This window comes from Bos indicus, chromosome 23 (assembly GCF_029378745.1).
Source record: "Bos indicus isolate NIAB-ARS_2022 breed Sahiwal x Tharparkar chromosome 23, NIAB-ARS_B.indTharparkar_mat_pri_1.0, whole genome shotgun sequence".
NCBI classification, from domain to species: Eukaryota; Metazoa; Chordata; class Mammalia; order Artiodactyla; family Bovidae; genus Bos; species Bos indicus.
This window is the reverse complement of record NC_091782.1, coordinates 11,512,304-11,530,640: the sequence shown is the minus strand read 5'-3', so window position 1 is coordinate 11,530,640 and position 18,337 is coordinate 11,512,304. Positions and strand designations below refer to the sequence as shown.

The 18,337-nt window shown below is 38.6% G+C and overlaps 1 protein-coding gene and 1 long non-coding RNA gene across 3 annotated transcripts in view; one reads left to right on the top strand and one right to left on the bottom strand.

Annotated features, from left to right (window-relative positions):
* Window positions 1-18,337, bottom strand: part of MAPK14 (mitogen-activated protein kinase 14) — a 75,328-nt gene that overhangs the window by 17,501 nt on the left and 39,490 nt on the right. For both annotated transcript variants that reach the window (XM_019985720.2, XM_019985719.2), the window contains exons 4-8: window positions 12,408-12,519; window positions 11,600-11,629; window positions 11,237-11,284; window positions 8,582-8,696; window positions 7,950-8,021 (exon numbers count right to left, since the gene is read on the bottom strand). In XM_019985720.2, the coding sequence (XP_019841279.1) occupies window positions 7,950-8,021; window positions 8,582-8,696; window positions 11,237-11,284; window positions 11,600-11,629; window positions 12,408-12,519 (377 nt within the window). The remainder of the gene's footprint in view (window positions 1-7,949; window positions 8,022-8,581; window positions 8,697-11,236; window positions 11,285-11,599; window positions 11,630-12,407; window positions 12,520-18,337) is intronic.
* LOC139178799 (uncharacterized) lies at window positions 278-14,424 on the top strand. Its single transcript, XR_011563259.1, has 3 exons — window positions 278-555; window positions 13,857-13,960; window positions 14,289-14,424. It is a non-coding gene; the product is annotated as an uncharacterized lncRNA (long non-coding RNA).

Below are 18,337 nucleotides of genomic sequence, written 5' to 3'. Positions count from 1 at the left end.
TATACTCTATTACAGTATCTGTTCACTCTGTCTTGTTTTATAAGCAGAGAACAGACATTCATTCAAACGACTTCTGTAACTCACGTTCTGCTAAGTATGATCATTCTGGTTTGGAGGACAGGTACCATCTTATCTTTAGCACCTTCCACTGAATAGCTCAATAAATATTAACTGGAAAGGTCTTCCTGTAATAGACTTTTCAAAGCAGCTCCACCCCTCTGTCTTGCCCTCAAAAATCTAGAATGACTGTACTCTACTGGGAAGTCTATATACAAAACAGTCAAGAAAAGTTGCTTCATTTCATATGCAAATGCTCATCTGAAATGTTTACACTCTAAAGAGTATACAAATACAGCGCGATGAGAGCATAAGGGCTACAGATAAAGAGCGCTGGTACAGCATGACAGTCGGTACTTAGGAGATCAGCGAACACACAGTGCGAAATAAAAGCCTACTTAGTAGCTAAAAGCACGCGCATCAAGAAAGTCAAAGCTGCAAACTTCAGAAGAAATCACCATTGGTTCTCCAAGAGCTGGCAAATCCACTGAAATACAGGTCAGTCTTCCAATAATACCAGCTACAGTAAGGCCACTACAATTTGTCCAGGCAGTTAAGGCCAGAAGGAACTTCAGGTAACTATATAAGCAGAGCAAAGCAGAACTTACCACATTATGACAATTAGTTATTTCCACAGCAAGCCATCCTTCTTACCAGGTTTAACCCCGTTTTTCCCTAGATAGCAGATATTTTTTACTGGTAGTTAAAAATGTGTTTTAATTGTAATAATCACAATGTCAAAATTTTAATTATAAATCTCCTGATTCTTCCTTAAACAACTTAGGCCTAAGGTTACTCTTTAGGTCCTCTGTAACAAAAGTAAGAGGTAGTCAGAATGAGTAGGTGAGGGAAAAAACCTAAGGGTAATGGGTTATTTGGAAGGAAAGTAAAAGAGGGATAGATAGTCTATTCACTTCTAAATGGTCTAGGCAACTCCCAGGAGATTTCTGTAAACCAGAGAGTTGAAGATACTAAGAAGTAAGCTAAGCCCCATTCTAGTCCATCCTGTCTGTCACCAGAAGAATTTTCACAGGTCAGTGTTCCACCTTTGCTTCGTGGATTTTTTAAAAAGTGCTGCTCATAAGCGGTATCAAAATAGATAAATAAAAGGACCATTTGCAGAACCTGAGACTATGGCTGCTTAAGAGCAGCAGTTTTAAAAAAAATCCACGAGGCAAAGGTGGAACACTGACCTGTGGAAATTCTCCTGGTGACAGACAGGATGGACCAGAATGGGACTTAGCCTATTTCCTTCTCTTCTCAGTCATCAAATAGTCATTTTCACTGTCATACATGGAAGATTTCTTAAGGTGCTTTAGGTTTGTGGAGAAACCTGAGAATTCCAGCCTTTTCAAATGGGGGAATACAATCTCAAGTTAGAAAAGAAAAGGCAAGAAGTAACCTAGTATTTTTCTTCTTAAACATTAGGACACTTGCTTTTGGTGTCTGAAGGAAAACTGTGTTGTTGTTTTTTTTAATGAGAGACTATTTGAAACCAGCGTCTGAAAGAGAGGGGTAGTTGTGCCAGGAAGGGGGATATACAAAAGTTTTGGCTCTACTGGCAATATTTTATCTTGTAATCTGGGCTACATAAACACAGGTGTTCATTTATTATTTCTTGTCTTTTTGTATGTCTGAAGTAGTTCATAAAATGTTTGAAAAAAATCAAAAGAAGAAATAAATGAACTAGAATTAAGGAACAGATACACAGAAAATTAATTATGGAGTAGAGCAGCAAGCTGATGGCAAGAACCCCATTATCTTAGTTAATGTCTTAAGAGTGCCATTTCTATAAAAATGAAAGAAGCAAAGAAAAGTTTTACACATGAAGGAAATTCATTTGATTACCTAGAAAAGGAAAACAATAGTAAGCCAAGGCTGAGATCTCTGGAAGGGAAAACAGTATTTGACAGGTCATAGGGTCATGAAACTCTCTCTCTTCCGTAGGCTGCAGACTGTTAAGCGTGAGTAATAACATTTCCTAACTGGCTTACTCTTTTCAGAACCAGTGGCTTTCGAAATAAGTTAGCACTATACCTGAAGAACACATTCTGGGTCCTCACTCTCTTCTAATATAAAGTTCTCTCGGGTGTGTCCACTCGAGATATATAGTCAACTAGACCAATGAGGAAGGGCTCCACTCTTAAATATAATTAGCTTTAAGACAAAAATTAGTGTATCTTATCTCTTTAGGGAAATGCTAAGGATTATTAACAACTAGTAACAAAGGAATCTTGGGAATTCCCTAGACTCCAGTGGTTAGGACTTGTACTTTCACTGCTGGGGCCTGGGTTTGATCCCCTAGTTGGGGAACTAAGATCCTGCAAGCCATGTAACCCCAAAAGAAGATTCTATCAAGAAGACTAATCACAGAGGGGAAAAAAAAAGAGAGAAAAAAAGTAGAATGGGAAGGTGACTTGCAGAGATCTAAAACTGCATAAAATATCAAGAGTCACGTGATTAAATTTTAATGTAATCTAAATGAAATCTAATAAAATTTAAAATTCAGATCAACACTCATAAAACTATGAATAGAACTCCTTGCCATGATAAAGAGTATTTATGAAAAATGCAGAGCTAAATTATACTCAGTGATGAAAGACTGAAAGATAAGAACAAGACAAAGCTGCCCACTTTCAGTACTGCTATTCAACCCTGTACTGGAAGTTCTCACTAGAGAAACTATATAAGAGGAAAAAAATAAAAGCATCTAAATTGGAAAAGAAGAAGTAAAACTCTCTATTTGCAGATGACATGATCTTACATGTAGAAAAACCAAAGAATCCACAAGAAAGCTACTAGAGTTCTCAGCTTTCAACTGTGGAAAGTTGCAGGGTACATGATCAACAAATAAAAATCAGTTGTGTTTTTTATACACCAACACTGAACAAATCAAAAAGAAAATTAAGAAAGCAATTCCATTTAAAATAGCATCTTACAGACATTAGGAAAATACCTAAAAATAAATTTAACTAAAGAGGTAAAAAACTTGTCCACTGAAAATTATAAAACATCACTGAAAGAAATACACCAGAGAGCAACTAAGTCCATGTGTCATCACTATTAAGCCTGTGCTCTACTGCCTGGGAGCCACAACTGCTAAGCCCATGGGCAGTAACTTCTGAAGCCTGTATGCCCCAGAGCCCATGCTCTGCAATGAGAAGCCACCACAATGGGAAGCCCCCCCAAACACGAAGAGTAGCCCCACTTTCAGCAACTAGAGAAAAGCCAGTGCAGCAACAAAGACCCAGCACAGTCAAAAATGGTAAATAAATAAAATTCAGCCTTCTTGGTAGACATGTTTAAAGCCTATCCTCAAATTCATATAAAATTATAAGGGAGCCCAAAGTGCCAAAAAAAAAAAAAAAATCTTGAAAACGGGAACAAAGTTGAAGGACTTACTTACTTACTATAAAGCTACCATAATCAAAGCGGTGTGGTACTGCTATAAGGGTAGATATTCGGACCAATGGAATAGAACTGATCTTTGACAAGAGTGCCTAACCTATTCAATGGAAAAAAAAATAATCTTCAAAAAATGGTCCTGGGACAACTGAATGTCCATATGCAAAAGTATAAAGCTGGACCCCAACCTCACATCACATACAAAAATTAACTCAGAATGAACTAGAAACCTAAATATAGGAGATACACACAAAAATTCTTAGTAGAAAATGCAGTAAATCTTCACAACCTTGAATTTGGTAATACACTCTTAGAAATGACACCAAAAACATGAACACAAAAGAAAAAATATATTGGAACTTCATTTAAAAAAAACCTTTGTACATCAAACGACATTATTAAAAAAATGAATAGACAGCCCACAAAATGGGAGAAAATATTTGCATATCGCATATCTGGTGAAGAAGGCTTAATTTACAGAATATATAAAGAACTCCTAAAACTCAACAACAAAAAGACAACCCAAGTAAAAGGTGGGTAAAGGTCTCAAACAAGTATTTTTCCAAAGAAGACATACCAACAGTAAACATAGGAAAAGATACTCAACATCATTAGTCATTAAGGAAATGCAAATTAAAACCACAAAGAGATTCCATCTGGTATCTCTAGGATGGCTATAATTTTAAAAAGCAGGATGGAAGGGAGGGAGGGAGGGAGGAAGAAACAGCTGTTGGTGAAGATACGGAGAAACTGCCCATTCATCACTGGTGGGCATGTAAAACAGTGAAACTGCTGTGACAAACAACGACTGCTCTGCTCCTCAAAAAAGCTACACACAGAGTAACCTCATGACCCAGCAATTCCACTCCTAGATACACAGCCAACAGAAGCGACAGGGGGAACGCAGAGAGGTAGCTGCACTTCAGTGTTCCCTGTAGCACTACCCACAGCAGCCAAAGGGGGAAACAACCGAGCGTCTGTAAGCACACGAATGGGTAAATAAAATATGGTATAGCCACACAGGGGATAGTATTCATCATAAAAAAAGAATGAAGGTTGATCCATGCTACAATATGGATGAGCCCTGAAAACGTGCTAAGTGAAATAGTTCAGACACAAGAACACAAATATTGTGTGAGCCCACTTAATATTAAATTTTTAGAATAAACAAATTCTTAGAGACAGAAAGTAGAAGAGAGGTAATGAGAGGCTATAAGAGGGAATAGGAAGTTTTTGTTTAATGGGTACAGCTTCTGTTAGGGGCGATGAAAATGTTTTGGACATAGACAGATGCACAGTTTTATGGATGTAATTAGTGCCACTGGATTGTATACTTTAAAAGGATTAAGATGGTAAATTTCATGTTATGTTTATTTTACCACAATAAAAAAATAAAGTGGCAAATTATATGTGAAAACACTTGACTACAAAAATATTTTTAATTCAGCTTCTAAGTTCCACTGGCCACATTTTAAGTGTTCTACAGCCACATGTGGCTGGTAGCTACCAACCACCATACTGGACAGTATATAAATAAACTACTTGTAAGACCACAGAAAGTTCTATTAGATGGTTCTTATCTAGAAGCTAAAACCACCAGTTTCAAATGCAAGATGAATAATAAATGAGGCAAACAGGGAGAGAACTGTGTACTCAAGTAAAGAGCAAACTCTAGAGGCTGCCTTGGCATTCAGCTGCATTTTAAAATCATAAATAGGCAGTAGCTGTGTGCCTTTCTGAGCAACAGAAGAGTGTGTGGGGCCAGCACATTCTGCAAAGGTTTTAAGAGAATGAGTTTTAGAAATTAGGAGAATAGGCAACAGATAGAATATTGGAAAGAAACGGAGACCTGAGTCAGATACATTCGTATCCATCTTTTCTGGGTTCTTATAGCTTCCTCATCTATAAAAACAGGGGGCCCAACTAGATGTTTCTTAGCATCTTTCTAGATCCCCAAGTGGATAATTCTAGATTCTTAACTTTTATCTCATCAGTACCTAAAAAAAAAAGAGGAAAAACTACTAAGTAACTTTCAGTCTGAAAGATTAAAACTAAAATTCAACTTGGTTAAAACTCTAGTTGTACTCAACACTGGATGCATAGTAGAATCAACTGGGGACTTGAAAAAGTAACAGAAAACACTTTCCTCTCCCCTTGTCAGGCAATCAAAGCTACATCCACACAGGTAGCAACTGACAAGAAGGGAGTTATACATATTACAAATACAAATCTCCCAAATTCAAGTTTCCTGATCCAGGAGAACATCTGCCTGAAAAGGAACCAAGTAGAAAAGGAACAGTGTATTACTAAAATAAAAATTTTGAAAAGAATTCTCATGTATTAAAAAAGAGAATCTCCTAGTAAAAAGCTTAAATGCTAGGTTTTCTTCCCAAAGCTCATAGAGGGAAAAGAAGTATGCATAAAAAGGAACACTTCTTACAGAGGCCAAAAGTTAGCATTTTAAAAGGGTTGATCCATCAATGGGCACCTGTAATGAGACAGAACCAAAGGCAATCACAACTGCTTTGAAACCTTTATACCAGTAGCCTGTCAAGGGGATCCATTCTTTACTAGCTGTTAAAAAAACTTTAATAAAACAAAAAAACACAGCCTTTAATGATTTTTAAGTAGACAATAAAGTGGGAAGGTGAAGGGGAGAAACTCTTCCCAAAGATCACTGATGAGGATGATGGCTAACATCTACTGGCAGGCCCTGCTCCCAGTCCTTTCCAGGTCACCTCACTGAATTCTCACATGAGGTATGTACTATGATCAGCATTTTACAGTTAAGGAAACCAAGAGACTGAGGTTACACAACTGGCTCAAAGTCAGAGGGCCGGAAGTAAAAGAGCTAAGTAATATCAACCCTGGAAGTCTGATTCCAGAACACGTGCTCTTAACTAGCATGCTTTACTGTCCGTGTCTCTCCACCACTTTGTGGTGGACAGCTTGGTTGGACAGTTTGGTTGGACAGCTCAACCAAACTGGTGGAGAGCAGGTATGAGTGTCTGCGACCAACTGTAGATGGACATACGGAAATAAAGGAAAGGAAGGGGCAAGAGGAACAGAGAAGAACATCAGAGCAGAATGCTCAGGAAGACAGAGTAAAGAATGCAACTCAGAGGAAAAGGAAAATCACAAACTGTCCCTCATTCTCTTAGCTTAGACTACAATGTGTATGTCAAATTTCTAAGAAACAGGTATAAGGTAAATGAAACAAAGGATAAAGGGGAAACATTAGGTATTAAAATTAGAATCCAGGGATGAGAAGGAATAAGGTGAGCCATATAGGGAAATTATACTCTGTATCAATCCAGTAATATTCAGAGGGAAATTGACAGCTGAGGGAAGAGGCTTTTCATTTTCAGTTCATTAGCAAAATACATTCTAGCAGAAGACAGTTAGAATACGTGGATTGGTGAAATGAACATCACCGTCACCCCAGAAGTATGATCCCAACTGTAAGCCAGTGAACTGACATTCTGGTTTATAAACTCAGTGTGTCTGCTTAGGTGAGATGCTAAAACAGCTTTTAGGTCTCTAACTGTGATAGAACACAGGCAACGGCAGCATCTCTAAATGCTCAACCAAACTGGATGAATTTAACCAAATTTAACCAAATGAATTTAACCAAATTTAACCAAATGAATTTAACCAAATTTAACCAAATGAATTTAACAAAAATCTTCAGATCTAATTCTAGATATAAATTTAAAAATGTTTTCTTGCCTAAACATCTTCCCCAAGTGGAACTGATGAGGGTTACGACAAATCACATTTTGATGATATTATTACTAAACTGTGAAATGGGCATGCAGCAGATAGAAAAGGGACTAAAATAAAGGGGTTGTGATAAACTATAGACTAGACAATAAATCTGGAAGTAAATTAAAGTTTGGTTACAATCTGGGATAAAAACAAAGTCATGCTGAGGGGAGATAAAGGTACACGACAGGGTGACCTTATCTTCTTGCTTTTATTTGTTTTTGTTTTTATTTTATTTTATTTGTTTTTAAGCAACAAATTAAAGAAGTCAGCAAGTGTATCATTACAAGGACCAAATACAGCCTTTTTAATACATAAACCAAATATAAAAGCAAGATATCCCTGATTTATAAATGGTTATCTTGTGCTCACTGAGTGTTGGTACAGACAGACTAAACCAGTCATTGAGGTTTAGAACTTCTCACCAACATACTCAGTTGCAGAATGGCTGTGGGAAGATTAATAAGGAACCTGCAGCAAAAAAGGTGACATATGAAAGATTTTAAAGGTTTGCCAGATTATGAGGAACTTTTCCAAATCATAAAAGTAAATTGCAGCCTCTTTCTTGGCAAGGCAAGATACTCTGCAGGAGGGCAGATCTCACAATGGACGATAGAAACAAGTAACGTTAAGTCCTTCCAAGAGACAGGTAAAAGCGATACACTTCCATGGACACTAAAATACAGACAAGAAACAAGAACCCAAAACTTTTTAAAGGATACGGTCTGTACCAGGAAACAACGTTCTTCCAGTCAACAGCTCGGCCATTATGCATCCCACTGACCAAATATCAACTGGCAAAATTAAAGAGAAATAAAAGTATATACAAAGTCACTCTTATCAAACTTGGCTACAAATGGAACTACAGCTGGGGCTGAAACACTCTAATTAATATTTAAGGTATCTGAAGTTCAACACTCATACTCAACATTTTTATACAAATAAATAAGCTAAAACCTTCACGAAAATTAAAGGGCTTCATAGGTGGGCTAGGTCAAAACACAGTTACGGCAAGAGAAATAAGCTGTTCACAAAGGGGCAAAGGTTTCTTACTGGTAGAAATGGTGGATTCTCCCAAGTAATATTGAAAGTTAATATTATGAACCCAATGTCTTCAGGTAGAATATGAATATGAAAGAATATGTTCAAAATAAGTAAAAAGCCAATTAAATCACAGAGTCTGAAAAACCCTACTTTCTCTGAGCAACTGAAATATCCTCTTTTTGTAGACTTAAATGTTTCCTGAGGGAAGAAAAAGAATGTTCCCTCCTACTCCCCCATCTCCACTTCTGGGAACCCCAAATATACCTAACATGGTATCAATAAGGCCCTAAGTAACCAGTTCAAGGAGTACCTGTCTGGTTGTAATGCATCCAGTTCAGCATGATCTCAGGAGCCCTGTACCACCTGGTGGCCACATAGCCTGTCATTTCATCATCTGTATGTCGAGCCAGTCCGAAATCCAAGATCTAATGAGAAAAGAGCAATCAGGCACTGAACAGTCCAACTCTTAAGGCTTGTAAAGCAGGAGGGAAAAAACTGTAGTACATAATAAAAAGCAAGAACAACAAAGCATCTGCATAACATATTTCCTGGTCCGTGCTTAGAATGCATGGGGAACACAGCAAGAATTTTAAAAAAAAAAATGAAATTACAAAAAAATGAAACAAAAATGCTCTGCTTTTGCACTTATCCAAGAGCAATTAAAATATATGTTCCACACGAACATGAATATTCACAGCAGCTTTACACAGCTCTGAGGGGAAAAGCACTTGTGTCTATCAGTTGTCTTGTTTACTTGCCAAGTTGTTTCTGCCTCTTTTGCAATCCCATGGACTGCAGCCCGCCAGGCTCCTCAGTCCATGGTGTTTCCCAGATAAGAATACCGGACTGGGTTGTCATTTCCTTCTCCAGGGGATCTTCCCGACCCAGACCCAGGAATTGAACCCGTGTCTCCTGCACTGACAGGTGGGTTATTTATGGCTGAGCCACCAAGGAAGCCCTGTCTATAAACAGGTGATAGATAAACAAACTGTAGTACAGTCATAAAATGGATCTACTTGGCAACAAAAAGGAATAAACTACTGATACACACAATACAGATGGATCTCAATAATACTGCACTAAGCGAAAGTCAGACACACACAGAAAAATACTGTATGATTCCACTTGTATGAAACTCCAGAAAAGATAAATCTAGTGTCAGAAAGCAGATCAGTGGTCGTCTAAAGTAGGCGTAGAGGGGTGGGGACCAGCTAGGAAGGGGCACAAGGGAACTTTCTGGAGGGATGGATATGTTCTTTATCATAATTGTGCTGGTTACAGAGCTATAAAAATTTTCATATGTACACTTAAAAAGTTGCATTTTATTGTAAATTTTGTTTCCAAATAATTGAGTAACATGAGAAATGAAACAAAGAAAAAAATTCCAGAGCTGCTTGCTCTTTATAGATTATCTCTTGTTTGAATTATTTTGAAAGAGTGGGTTTCTGCCTTTTTTTTTCTCTTCAGATCAGATCAGTTGCTCAGTCACGTCCGACTCTTTGCGACCCCATGAATCGCAGCAGGCCAGGCATCCCTGTCCAGCACCAACTCCCAGAGTTCACTCAGACTCACGTCCATCAAGTCAGTGATGCCATCCAGCCATCTCATCCTATGTCGTCCCCTCCTCCTCCTGCCCCCAATCCCTCCCAGCATCAGAGTCTTTTCCAATGAGTCAACTCTTCGCATGAGGTGGCCAAAGTACTGGAGTTTCAGCTTTAGCATCATTCCTTCCAAAGAAATCCCACTGCTGATCTCCTTCAGAATGGACTGGTTGGATCTCCTTGCAGTCCAAGGGACTCTCAAGAGTCTTCTCCAGGACCACCGTTCAAAAGCATCAATTCTTCCGCACTCAGCCTTCTTCACAGTCCAACTCTCACATCCATACATGACCACAGGAAAAACCATAGCCTTGACTAGACGGACCTTTGTTGGCAAAGTAATGTCTCTGCTTTTGAATATGCTATCTAGGTTGGTCATAACTTTTCTTCCAAGGAGTAAGCGTCTTTTAATTTCATGGCTGCAGTCACCATTTGCTGTGATTTTGGAGCCCAAAAAAATAAAGTCTGACACTGTTTCCCCATCTATTTCCCATGAACTGATGGGACCGGATGCCATGATCTTCGTTTTCTGAATGTTGAGCTTTAAGCCAACTTTTTCACTCTCCACTTTCACTTTCATCAAGAGGCTTTTGAGTTCCTCTTCACTTTCTGCCCTAAGGGTGGTGTCATCTGCATATCTGAGGTTATTGATATTTCTCCCGGCAATCTTGATTCCAGCTTGTGTTTCTTCCAGTCCAGCGTCTCTCATGATGTACTCTGCATATAAGTTAAGTAAACAGGGTGACAATATACAGCCTTGACGTACTCCTTTTCCTATTTGGAACCAGTCTGTTGTTCCATGTCCAGTTCTAACTGTTGCTTCCTGACCTGCATACAGGTTTCTCAAGAGGCAAGTCAGGTGGTCTGGTATTCCCATCTCTTGAAGAATTTTCCACAGTTTATTGTGATCCACACAGTCAAAGGCTTTGGCATAGTCAATAAAGCAGAAATAGATGTTTTTCTGGAACTCTCTTGCTTTTTCCATGATCCAGCGGCTGTTGGCAATTTGATCTCTGGTTCCTCTGCCTTTTCTAAAACCAGCTTTATCTCAAGAGGACTGCTTTCTTGATATTCATACTATAATTCTCCTTTTTTATCACTAATATATTAAATTTCTAATTTAACTTCATTTTAGAATGAAAACAAGATACCTGATACTACCTTCAATATCACTCAAACTAAAGCTTACTAAATAAATCTCCAGTTTAAATTTCAAAGTCTAATGATATTCCTAAGGACAATATAATATGAAGTTCCAGATAAAAAGTCATGGCTTTATAAATTCATTCCCTTTATAAATTTGCCTGGCTAGTCAAACATATAATTACAAAGTGAAACAAACAATTACCAGTGTCACTTCATCCTACCTTCAGCTCACAGTCTTCATTCACAGCTAGATTACTAGGTTTTAGGTCCTAGGAAGCAAGAGAGGACAGGATCAACTTTATGATGCTTGATGAATTCTCTCCCTAAAGGTAATGATGAAGAGCTAAACATAAAAGACTTGATCCAGCTACAAACAATTTCCATTCTATAGTCACTACCTAGTTCTAATTAGCCTTAAATAGGTAAAACAAAACAAAAAACCTATATATCCTCTTTCTTTACTTAGTTTAAACCTAGAGTAAAGTTGCAATCAGTCAATATTTCAATAGCTAAAATACTTAGACTAGGATCTTGCTATCTCCCCACCGACCATCCCAATAATGTAATCAAAATACAATACCTACCCTGTGAATTATGTCGGCTGAATGTATATACTGTGAAAAAGCACACACACACACAAAAATAATCAGTGAAAGAAAAAGTTATCTCCAACCTCGTATCATATTATATGACATATCTGAAGTGCGTTTTTACTTTTTTATGAGTCAATAATGCTAGGATTAAGAGCAGGATTAGAAATCAGAACAAGTAATTATCAGTAGTCTATACTCTGACCATAACTATGATTTCTGTACCATCAACTCTATTCATAGAGCTGGAGTATGAGTGAAATACAGCTTTCAACCTATTTTCTGGTGGGTGCTCTAGAGCACAATAAGGACTCAAAGTTGCTAAATATTAAAGGGGGTTTAATTTAAAAACACTGTTTTTAAATTAACCCCTTTGAGGATATTCCCACCCCGCCCCCCCTTTTAACCCTCAAATTAACCCCTTTGAGGATATTTTCAAAGTTTCAACATGACACTCAACAGATATCAGATTATATCAAGAAATTATTATTACTGTTTAGATGTAATGAAGAGACCTTAACTCTCAGACATGCCTATATAGAAGTATCAAGGGGGTGGACCGATATGAGGTCTAGACTTGCCTTAAAATAATCCAGGGTTTAGGGGAATAGGAAAGGAACAAGATTAGCTGTATTTTGGTAATTGTGGTTGCTGAGTAAACACAGGGGTTCATTATACTACGATTGTACTTGTGATTATCGTATTTTAAATCTTCCATGAGAAAAGTCTTGTTTGTTTTCCCTTAAGCCCTAAATAGAAGGGAAAGAGGGAGAATTCATTTCTGAAAATTATTAGTCTGTACCTTGAGACCTCTGAGAATCTGGTAGATAAGGAACTGAACATGGTCATCTGTAAGCTTCTGACATTTCACGATGTTGTTCAGATCTGCCCCCATGAGATGGGTCACCAGGTACCTAAAAATTAATGGAGAGTTATACAATAATCCAGAACCTTAAGGAAGCTCTGATCTTCATAAGACTATCAGAAGTCCACTCAATAAGTACCACTGCTGCTGCTGCTAAGTCGCTTCAGTCGTGTCCAACTCTGTGCGACCCCATGGACTGCAGCCTACCAGGCTTCTCCGTCCATGGGATTCTCCAAGCAAGAACACTAGAGTGGGCTGCCATTTCCTTCTCCAATAAGTACCACAGTGACAGCTAAAAGCTTAGTAACTATTGATGGAGGGCTCATTTTCAACATCACTGTTCTAACTTTACTGCCTGTCATCTATTTTTCTAAAAATTTTTATACTTGTTCCAACTTGCCATCTTTTCCTAGGTTCTCTAAAGACAAGAGAAAAAAAAAAGCAGGGACTTCCGTGGTGGCGGGTGCTTCTCTGGTGGCTCAGTTGGTAAAGAATCTGCCTGCAATGCAGGAGACCTGGGTTCGATCCCTGGGTTGGGAAGATCCCCTGGAGATGGGTATGGCAAAACGGCATGACAACCTACTCCAGTATTTTTATGTGGAGAATACCATGGACAGAGGAGCCTGGCGGGCTACTGTCCATAGGGTCACAGAGAGTCAGACACGACTGAATGACTAACACTTTCACACTTTCTGTGGTGGTAGAGTGGATGAAAATCTGCCTGCCAATGCAGGGGACACGAGTTGGATCCTTGGCCCAGGAAGATCCCACATCCTATGGGCAACTAAAGCCTGTGAGCCATAACTACCAGAGCCTGCATGCCTAGAGGCTGTGCTCCACACCGAGAGAAGCCACTACAACGAGAAGCCTGTGTATCACCACGAAGAACAGCACCTGCTCACCACAAGTAGAGAAAGTCCTAGTGTAGCAACAAAGACCCAGTGCAACCAAAAATAAAAGTAATTATTAAAGAAAAAAAGAGAAGATGGAGATTGGAATGATATCCATGTTTGCATCAGTTTTCTTAAAAACGATATTATTGCATGAGAAATGTACGCTATAACTAAATGCATGGCCATATTTTTAAATCCACTGTTACATTTTCCACTTCATATTGCAGGGTCTAAAATAGGAGTATCTTCAAATAAACTTATTTACAAAACAGAAACAGACTCACAGACATAGAAAACAAACTTATGATTACCAAAGGCAGGGGGGGAAGGATAAATTAGGAGTTTTTGGATTAGCCGATACAAACTACTATATATATCTGAATCACTTTGCTGTATACCAGAAGCTAACACAACATTGTAAATCAACTACACTTTGGTTAAAAAAAAAATAAAAATATCTTTAAATTTTCAAATTATAACTCTTCTTTTTTAGGAATGACTGGAAAAAGGATGCTGGCCACTGACAATATTCCTGCACTTACTTTAATGAAATATTTTATCTACAAGGCAGTCAGACGTTCTAGTTTCTCCTCACAGGTGCGGCGCTGCGTATTTTTCATCCTGTCCTCACGTCACAGGATTAGGGAATGATGACATTCAAGCCCAACAGGTTTACCACAGATATTCTAGATGCAGTGCCCCACCCACTCATTACTGTATCACACTGCTGTGGGAACATAAAAACCACACTTAGTACTAAACAAGTGGAATTTTTAAAAATTCGGTTAGGTTTTATCTACTAGAAGAATCGTTACCCATTCCTGAGGCGGAATGTATATCAGCTGAGCTATTAAAAGAGAGTCTGATTTCATTTCTCTTCAATTACTATTTTTTTTAATATGTTATTTTTGTCTGTTTGTTTTAGGCCACCACATGGTTTACAGGATCTTAGTTCCCCAGCCAAGGACTGAACCCAGGGCCTTGGTAATGAAAGCGTGGAGTCCTAACCACTGGAACACCAGCAAATTCCATTTTTATTTTTGATAAATTTGGAAGAAAAGAAACCAAGCCAGCAATTTAAATATACTATTAATGCCTTACATGGCTATATATGTGTATGACCTGTCTTCACACACACCCCACTATATTTATTACTTTCTTTCCTCAAACAAGAATTTTTTTTTCCTATTTCTTAATTTCACTGTTCAGCTATTATGGTCAGTTCACAATTTCATGAAGAGTAATAGGATTTAGCATAGATGTAACCTTAAGATTTTAGCACTTCATATATATATATATATATATTTAAAGATTTTTAATTATTTATTTATTGCATTTCTGGCTGCACTGGATCTCTGTTGCTGTGTGGGCTTTCTCTCACTGCAGCAAGCGAGGGCTACCCTCTTTAGTTGCGGTGTGCAGGCTTCTCACTGTGGTGGCTTCTCTTGCAGAACACGGCCCCAGAGCACAGGTTTAGTAGTTGTGGTGCACAGGCTTAGCTGCTCCGAGGCATGTGGAATCTTCCGGACCAGGGATCGAACCCATGTCCCCTGCACTGCAAAGCAGATTCTTAACCACTGGACCACCAGGGAAGTCCAGCACTTCATATTTTTAAAACTTGCATGTTTGTTTATATTGCCTTGAGCAAAGATAACTCTAAACGTCATTTAAACTATGCTGGATGTTTTGAAATGTTTTCATAAAGGTTGTTCTGACTTAAGGGATGTTCCAAGCTCAACATAACATAACCAAACGCATTAGTGCTTATTCCATGCCAACCACTATTTATTATGCCTGTGTCTCATACACTCTTCCCAACAACTCTGTAAATTTTATTAGTATTACCATTTTGTAGAGGAAGAAACACAGACAAAACAAGTATATATTATCTGTTCAAGGTTAAAAGAGAGGTCATGTCAGGGGCTGAATCCAAAACTGGTCTGATCTCAAAGACCATGATCTTAAATCACAGCCCATACAGCCTCCAAGTTCTTCTAGATGACACAGAATTTAAGTCAAGAGAATGATTTAAGTTATACAAATATTGCAATATTCTATCCTAATCAATCCAGAGAAGGCAATGGCACCCTACTCCAGTACTCTTGCCTGGAAAATCCCATGGACGGAGGAGCCTGGTAGGCTGCAGTCCATGGGGTCGCTAAGAGTCGGACACGACTGAGCGACTTCACTTTGACTTTTCACTTTCATGCGTTGGAGAAGGAAATGGCAACCCACTCCAGTGTTCTTGCCTGGAGAATCCCAGGGACAGGGGAGCCTGGTAGGCTGCCGTCTATGGGGTCACACAGAGTCAGACATGACTGAGGTGACTTAGCATAACATAGCATCCTAATCAATCACTGTATTTTTAATCCCAGATTGATACACAACCCAGCAAATATGAGAACACTGCGAAAAACTGGTTAATACTGTGGAATCAAGATTTCCCTCAGAAAATCTGGGATAATAGTTGCCATACCCATAATACCAATTATAAAAATTTGCAAGGCTTAGGTTAAGGAAAAGGGAATCCAACTTTTGTTTTATAAGACTGTTTTGCAAATAATTACATTTTATGACACTGAATAGTGAGAGGGTTATTCTTTCAACTTTCAAAAATATTCTATTTTTGTGGAGAAAAGGTAAACAGAAGAAATGCTGTTCTGTGTGATTCTCTCTAGAGTCTATCTTAATTTGTCTTGAAATAAAACCTAAAGATCTTAAGTCTACACTGGCAGTGCTAGTTCAGACAGGTGTTAAGCAGTATTACCAAAGCAAAGAGTAATTTTAAGTCTAAGTATTGTGTTTAAATAGTTACCAACAACTCAAGAAATTCTATATAGTCAGAAGACCACTGACTGCACAGCCTGAGAGAGCGTATGCTTTTGGTTGGAATATTCCACCACCATGTAATTCCCTTTAAATGCCCTCCCATCAGAGACCGCATCCATTTTATCACTAAAATTTCCAGACAGCAAGAGACTGTCAAGACATTATGTAAGTACATAAGGTTAATCAGTCTATACAGTAATAATTGTCAAACATTGCTCCTAGGCTCCAGTCAAACCAACTGAACCACATTATTCATGGCAGACCTGTTTGGCAGGAACTAACCTAATCACTACATGTTGTTTCCATGAAGCCCAGAAGACCAATCCGAGACAACCAATTGTCAAATTCCAACTCGTCACATACAGCAAGGTTTTCGAAATAAATTTTGCAACAGTGGACAAAAGCAAGTGTCATGAAAAGTTACCGAATGCTTATGGAAGACACGTCAACTTTTAAAAGCAGTGAACAAGGGAGTGTGACGAAAATGTAGGTAGGCACATTTTAAATAAGTCAATCCCAAAGGAGCATTAATAGATGCCACATACTTTCTACACTATTAGTCCCTGGGAAGCAAATTTAATTACATTTTAGTCAAGACGTGCCTATTATTGTTGGTGTTCATGCACGTGTGCATGCTAAGTGGCTTCAGTCATGTCTGACTCTTTGTGACCCTATGAATTATAGCCCACCAGGCTCCTCTGTCCGTGGGAATTTTCCAGGCAGAATGCTGGAGTGGGTTGCCATGCCTTCCTTCAGGGGATCTTCCCAACCCCTGTGTCTCTTACATCTCCTGCATTGGCAGGCAAGCGCCACCTGGGAAGCCCCATTGGTGTTCATACACTTCCAATAATTAAATCCAACCAACAGCTGGAAAGCTATCTAGTTCCCCCACATTTAAAAAGGAATTAAGTAAGTAGGACTTTATTAGGCTGAAGGCTGAAAATATGATTTCACAGCCCGATGATACAAATTCTGCTTGCCACTTTTCTTGGGAAGATAGTCTCCTTTAAACTTAAACTACAAAAAGCATAAATGATCACTTCTCCAAGTAAAATGTACTGTAACAACAAAAAGGCAGAACTCTACAATAAGCGGTTTCCAGTACTCTAGACAGCACCCTTTGCAGAGCTTCATTTATTAATCACTTCTTGGAAAACATACAACTGTGAAGACTCCTACTCTACTGCCCCCACTCCCCCGCCTTTAAAGCATAATACAATCAGAAAGAAACTATGCAGAAAAAAATCTATAGTTTGGCATTTCTACTTCTGTTGGCCCTATTTGACAAAGAAATTATCAGAAAGGAAAAGAAGCATATCCATATTAAAACAAAGTATTTAAAATAATCATAAAGATTGACAATTTGTAATGACATGCTTCTGAAATACATCCAATGACTCTTGGATGAAAAGAGCAGATAGAGTGATTCTATAAAAATGAAAAACAGATCATCTCACTCTTCTCAAAAGGCTTCTCTTTCACTTAAAGACAAAATTCCTTTCAGCGGCAGATAAACCCATACATGAACCAGGATCTTGTTCCCAGTAATCTTTCTCCTTTCTTCACCTGCTTCTCTCCCCTGCGCTCACTTAGCTCCACACTGGCCTCCTTACTCCAGCCATGCAGGTCCCCTTGCTGCAGCTCCAACACAGCACGCAGTCTTCTGCCTCAGGACCTTTGCACTGGCTCGTCCCTCTGCCTGGAATGCTCTTCTCCCACATATGTACAAGTCTAGTTTTTGTACTTCTTCAAATTTTCCTTAAAATTCACCTTCTCAATGAGGTCTATCCTTACCACCCCTTTGAAAATTGTCTCTGCCCCCTGCCCTCACATGCCCGATAATCCCTCTTCCTTGTTCTACTTTTCTTCTTGTCCACAGCATTACTGCCTGCTAAATGCTATCCAATTTCCTCTTACATGCTCATTGTTTATTGCTATCTATCTGTACAATGTTCAAGGAGGACAGGGCTCTTTTTTGTTTGTGTAGTATCTAAAGTACCTAAAAACACTGTCTAGCAGATGTCAGGCACTCAATTACCACTGAATTGAATGACCCAGAACAACTCATATAGCATTACTAGTAAGACCAGGAAAGGGCATATCTTTCTGAGATACTCATGCCAAAGATCTTATCTGGTAAACAGA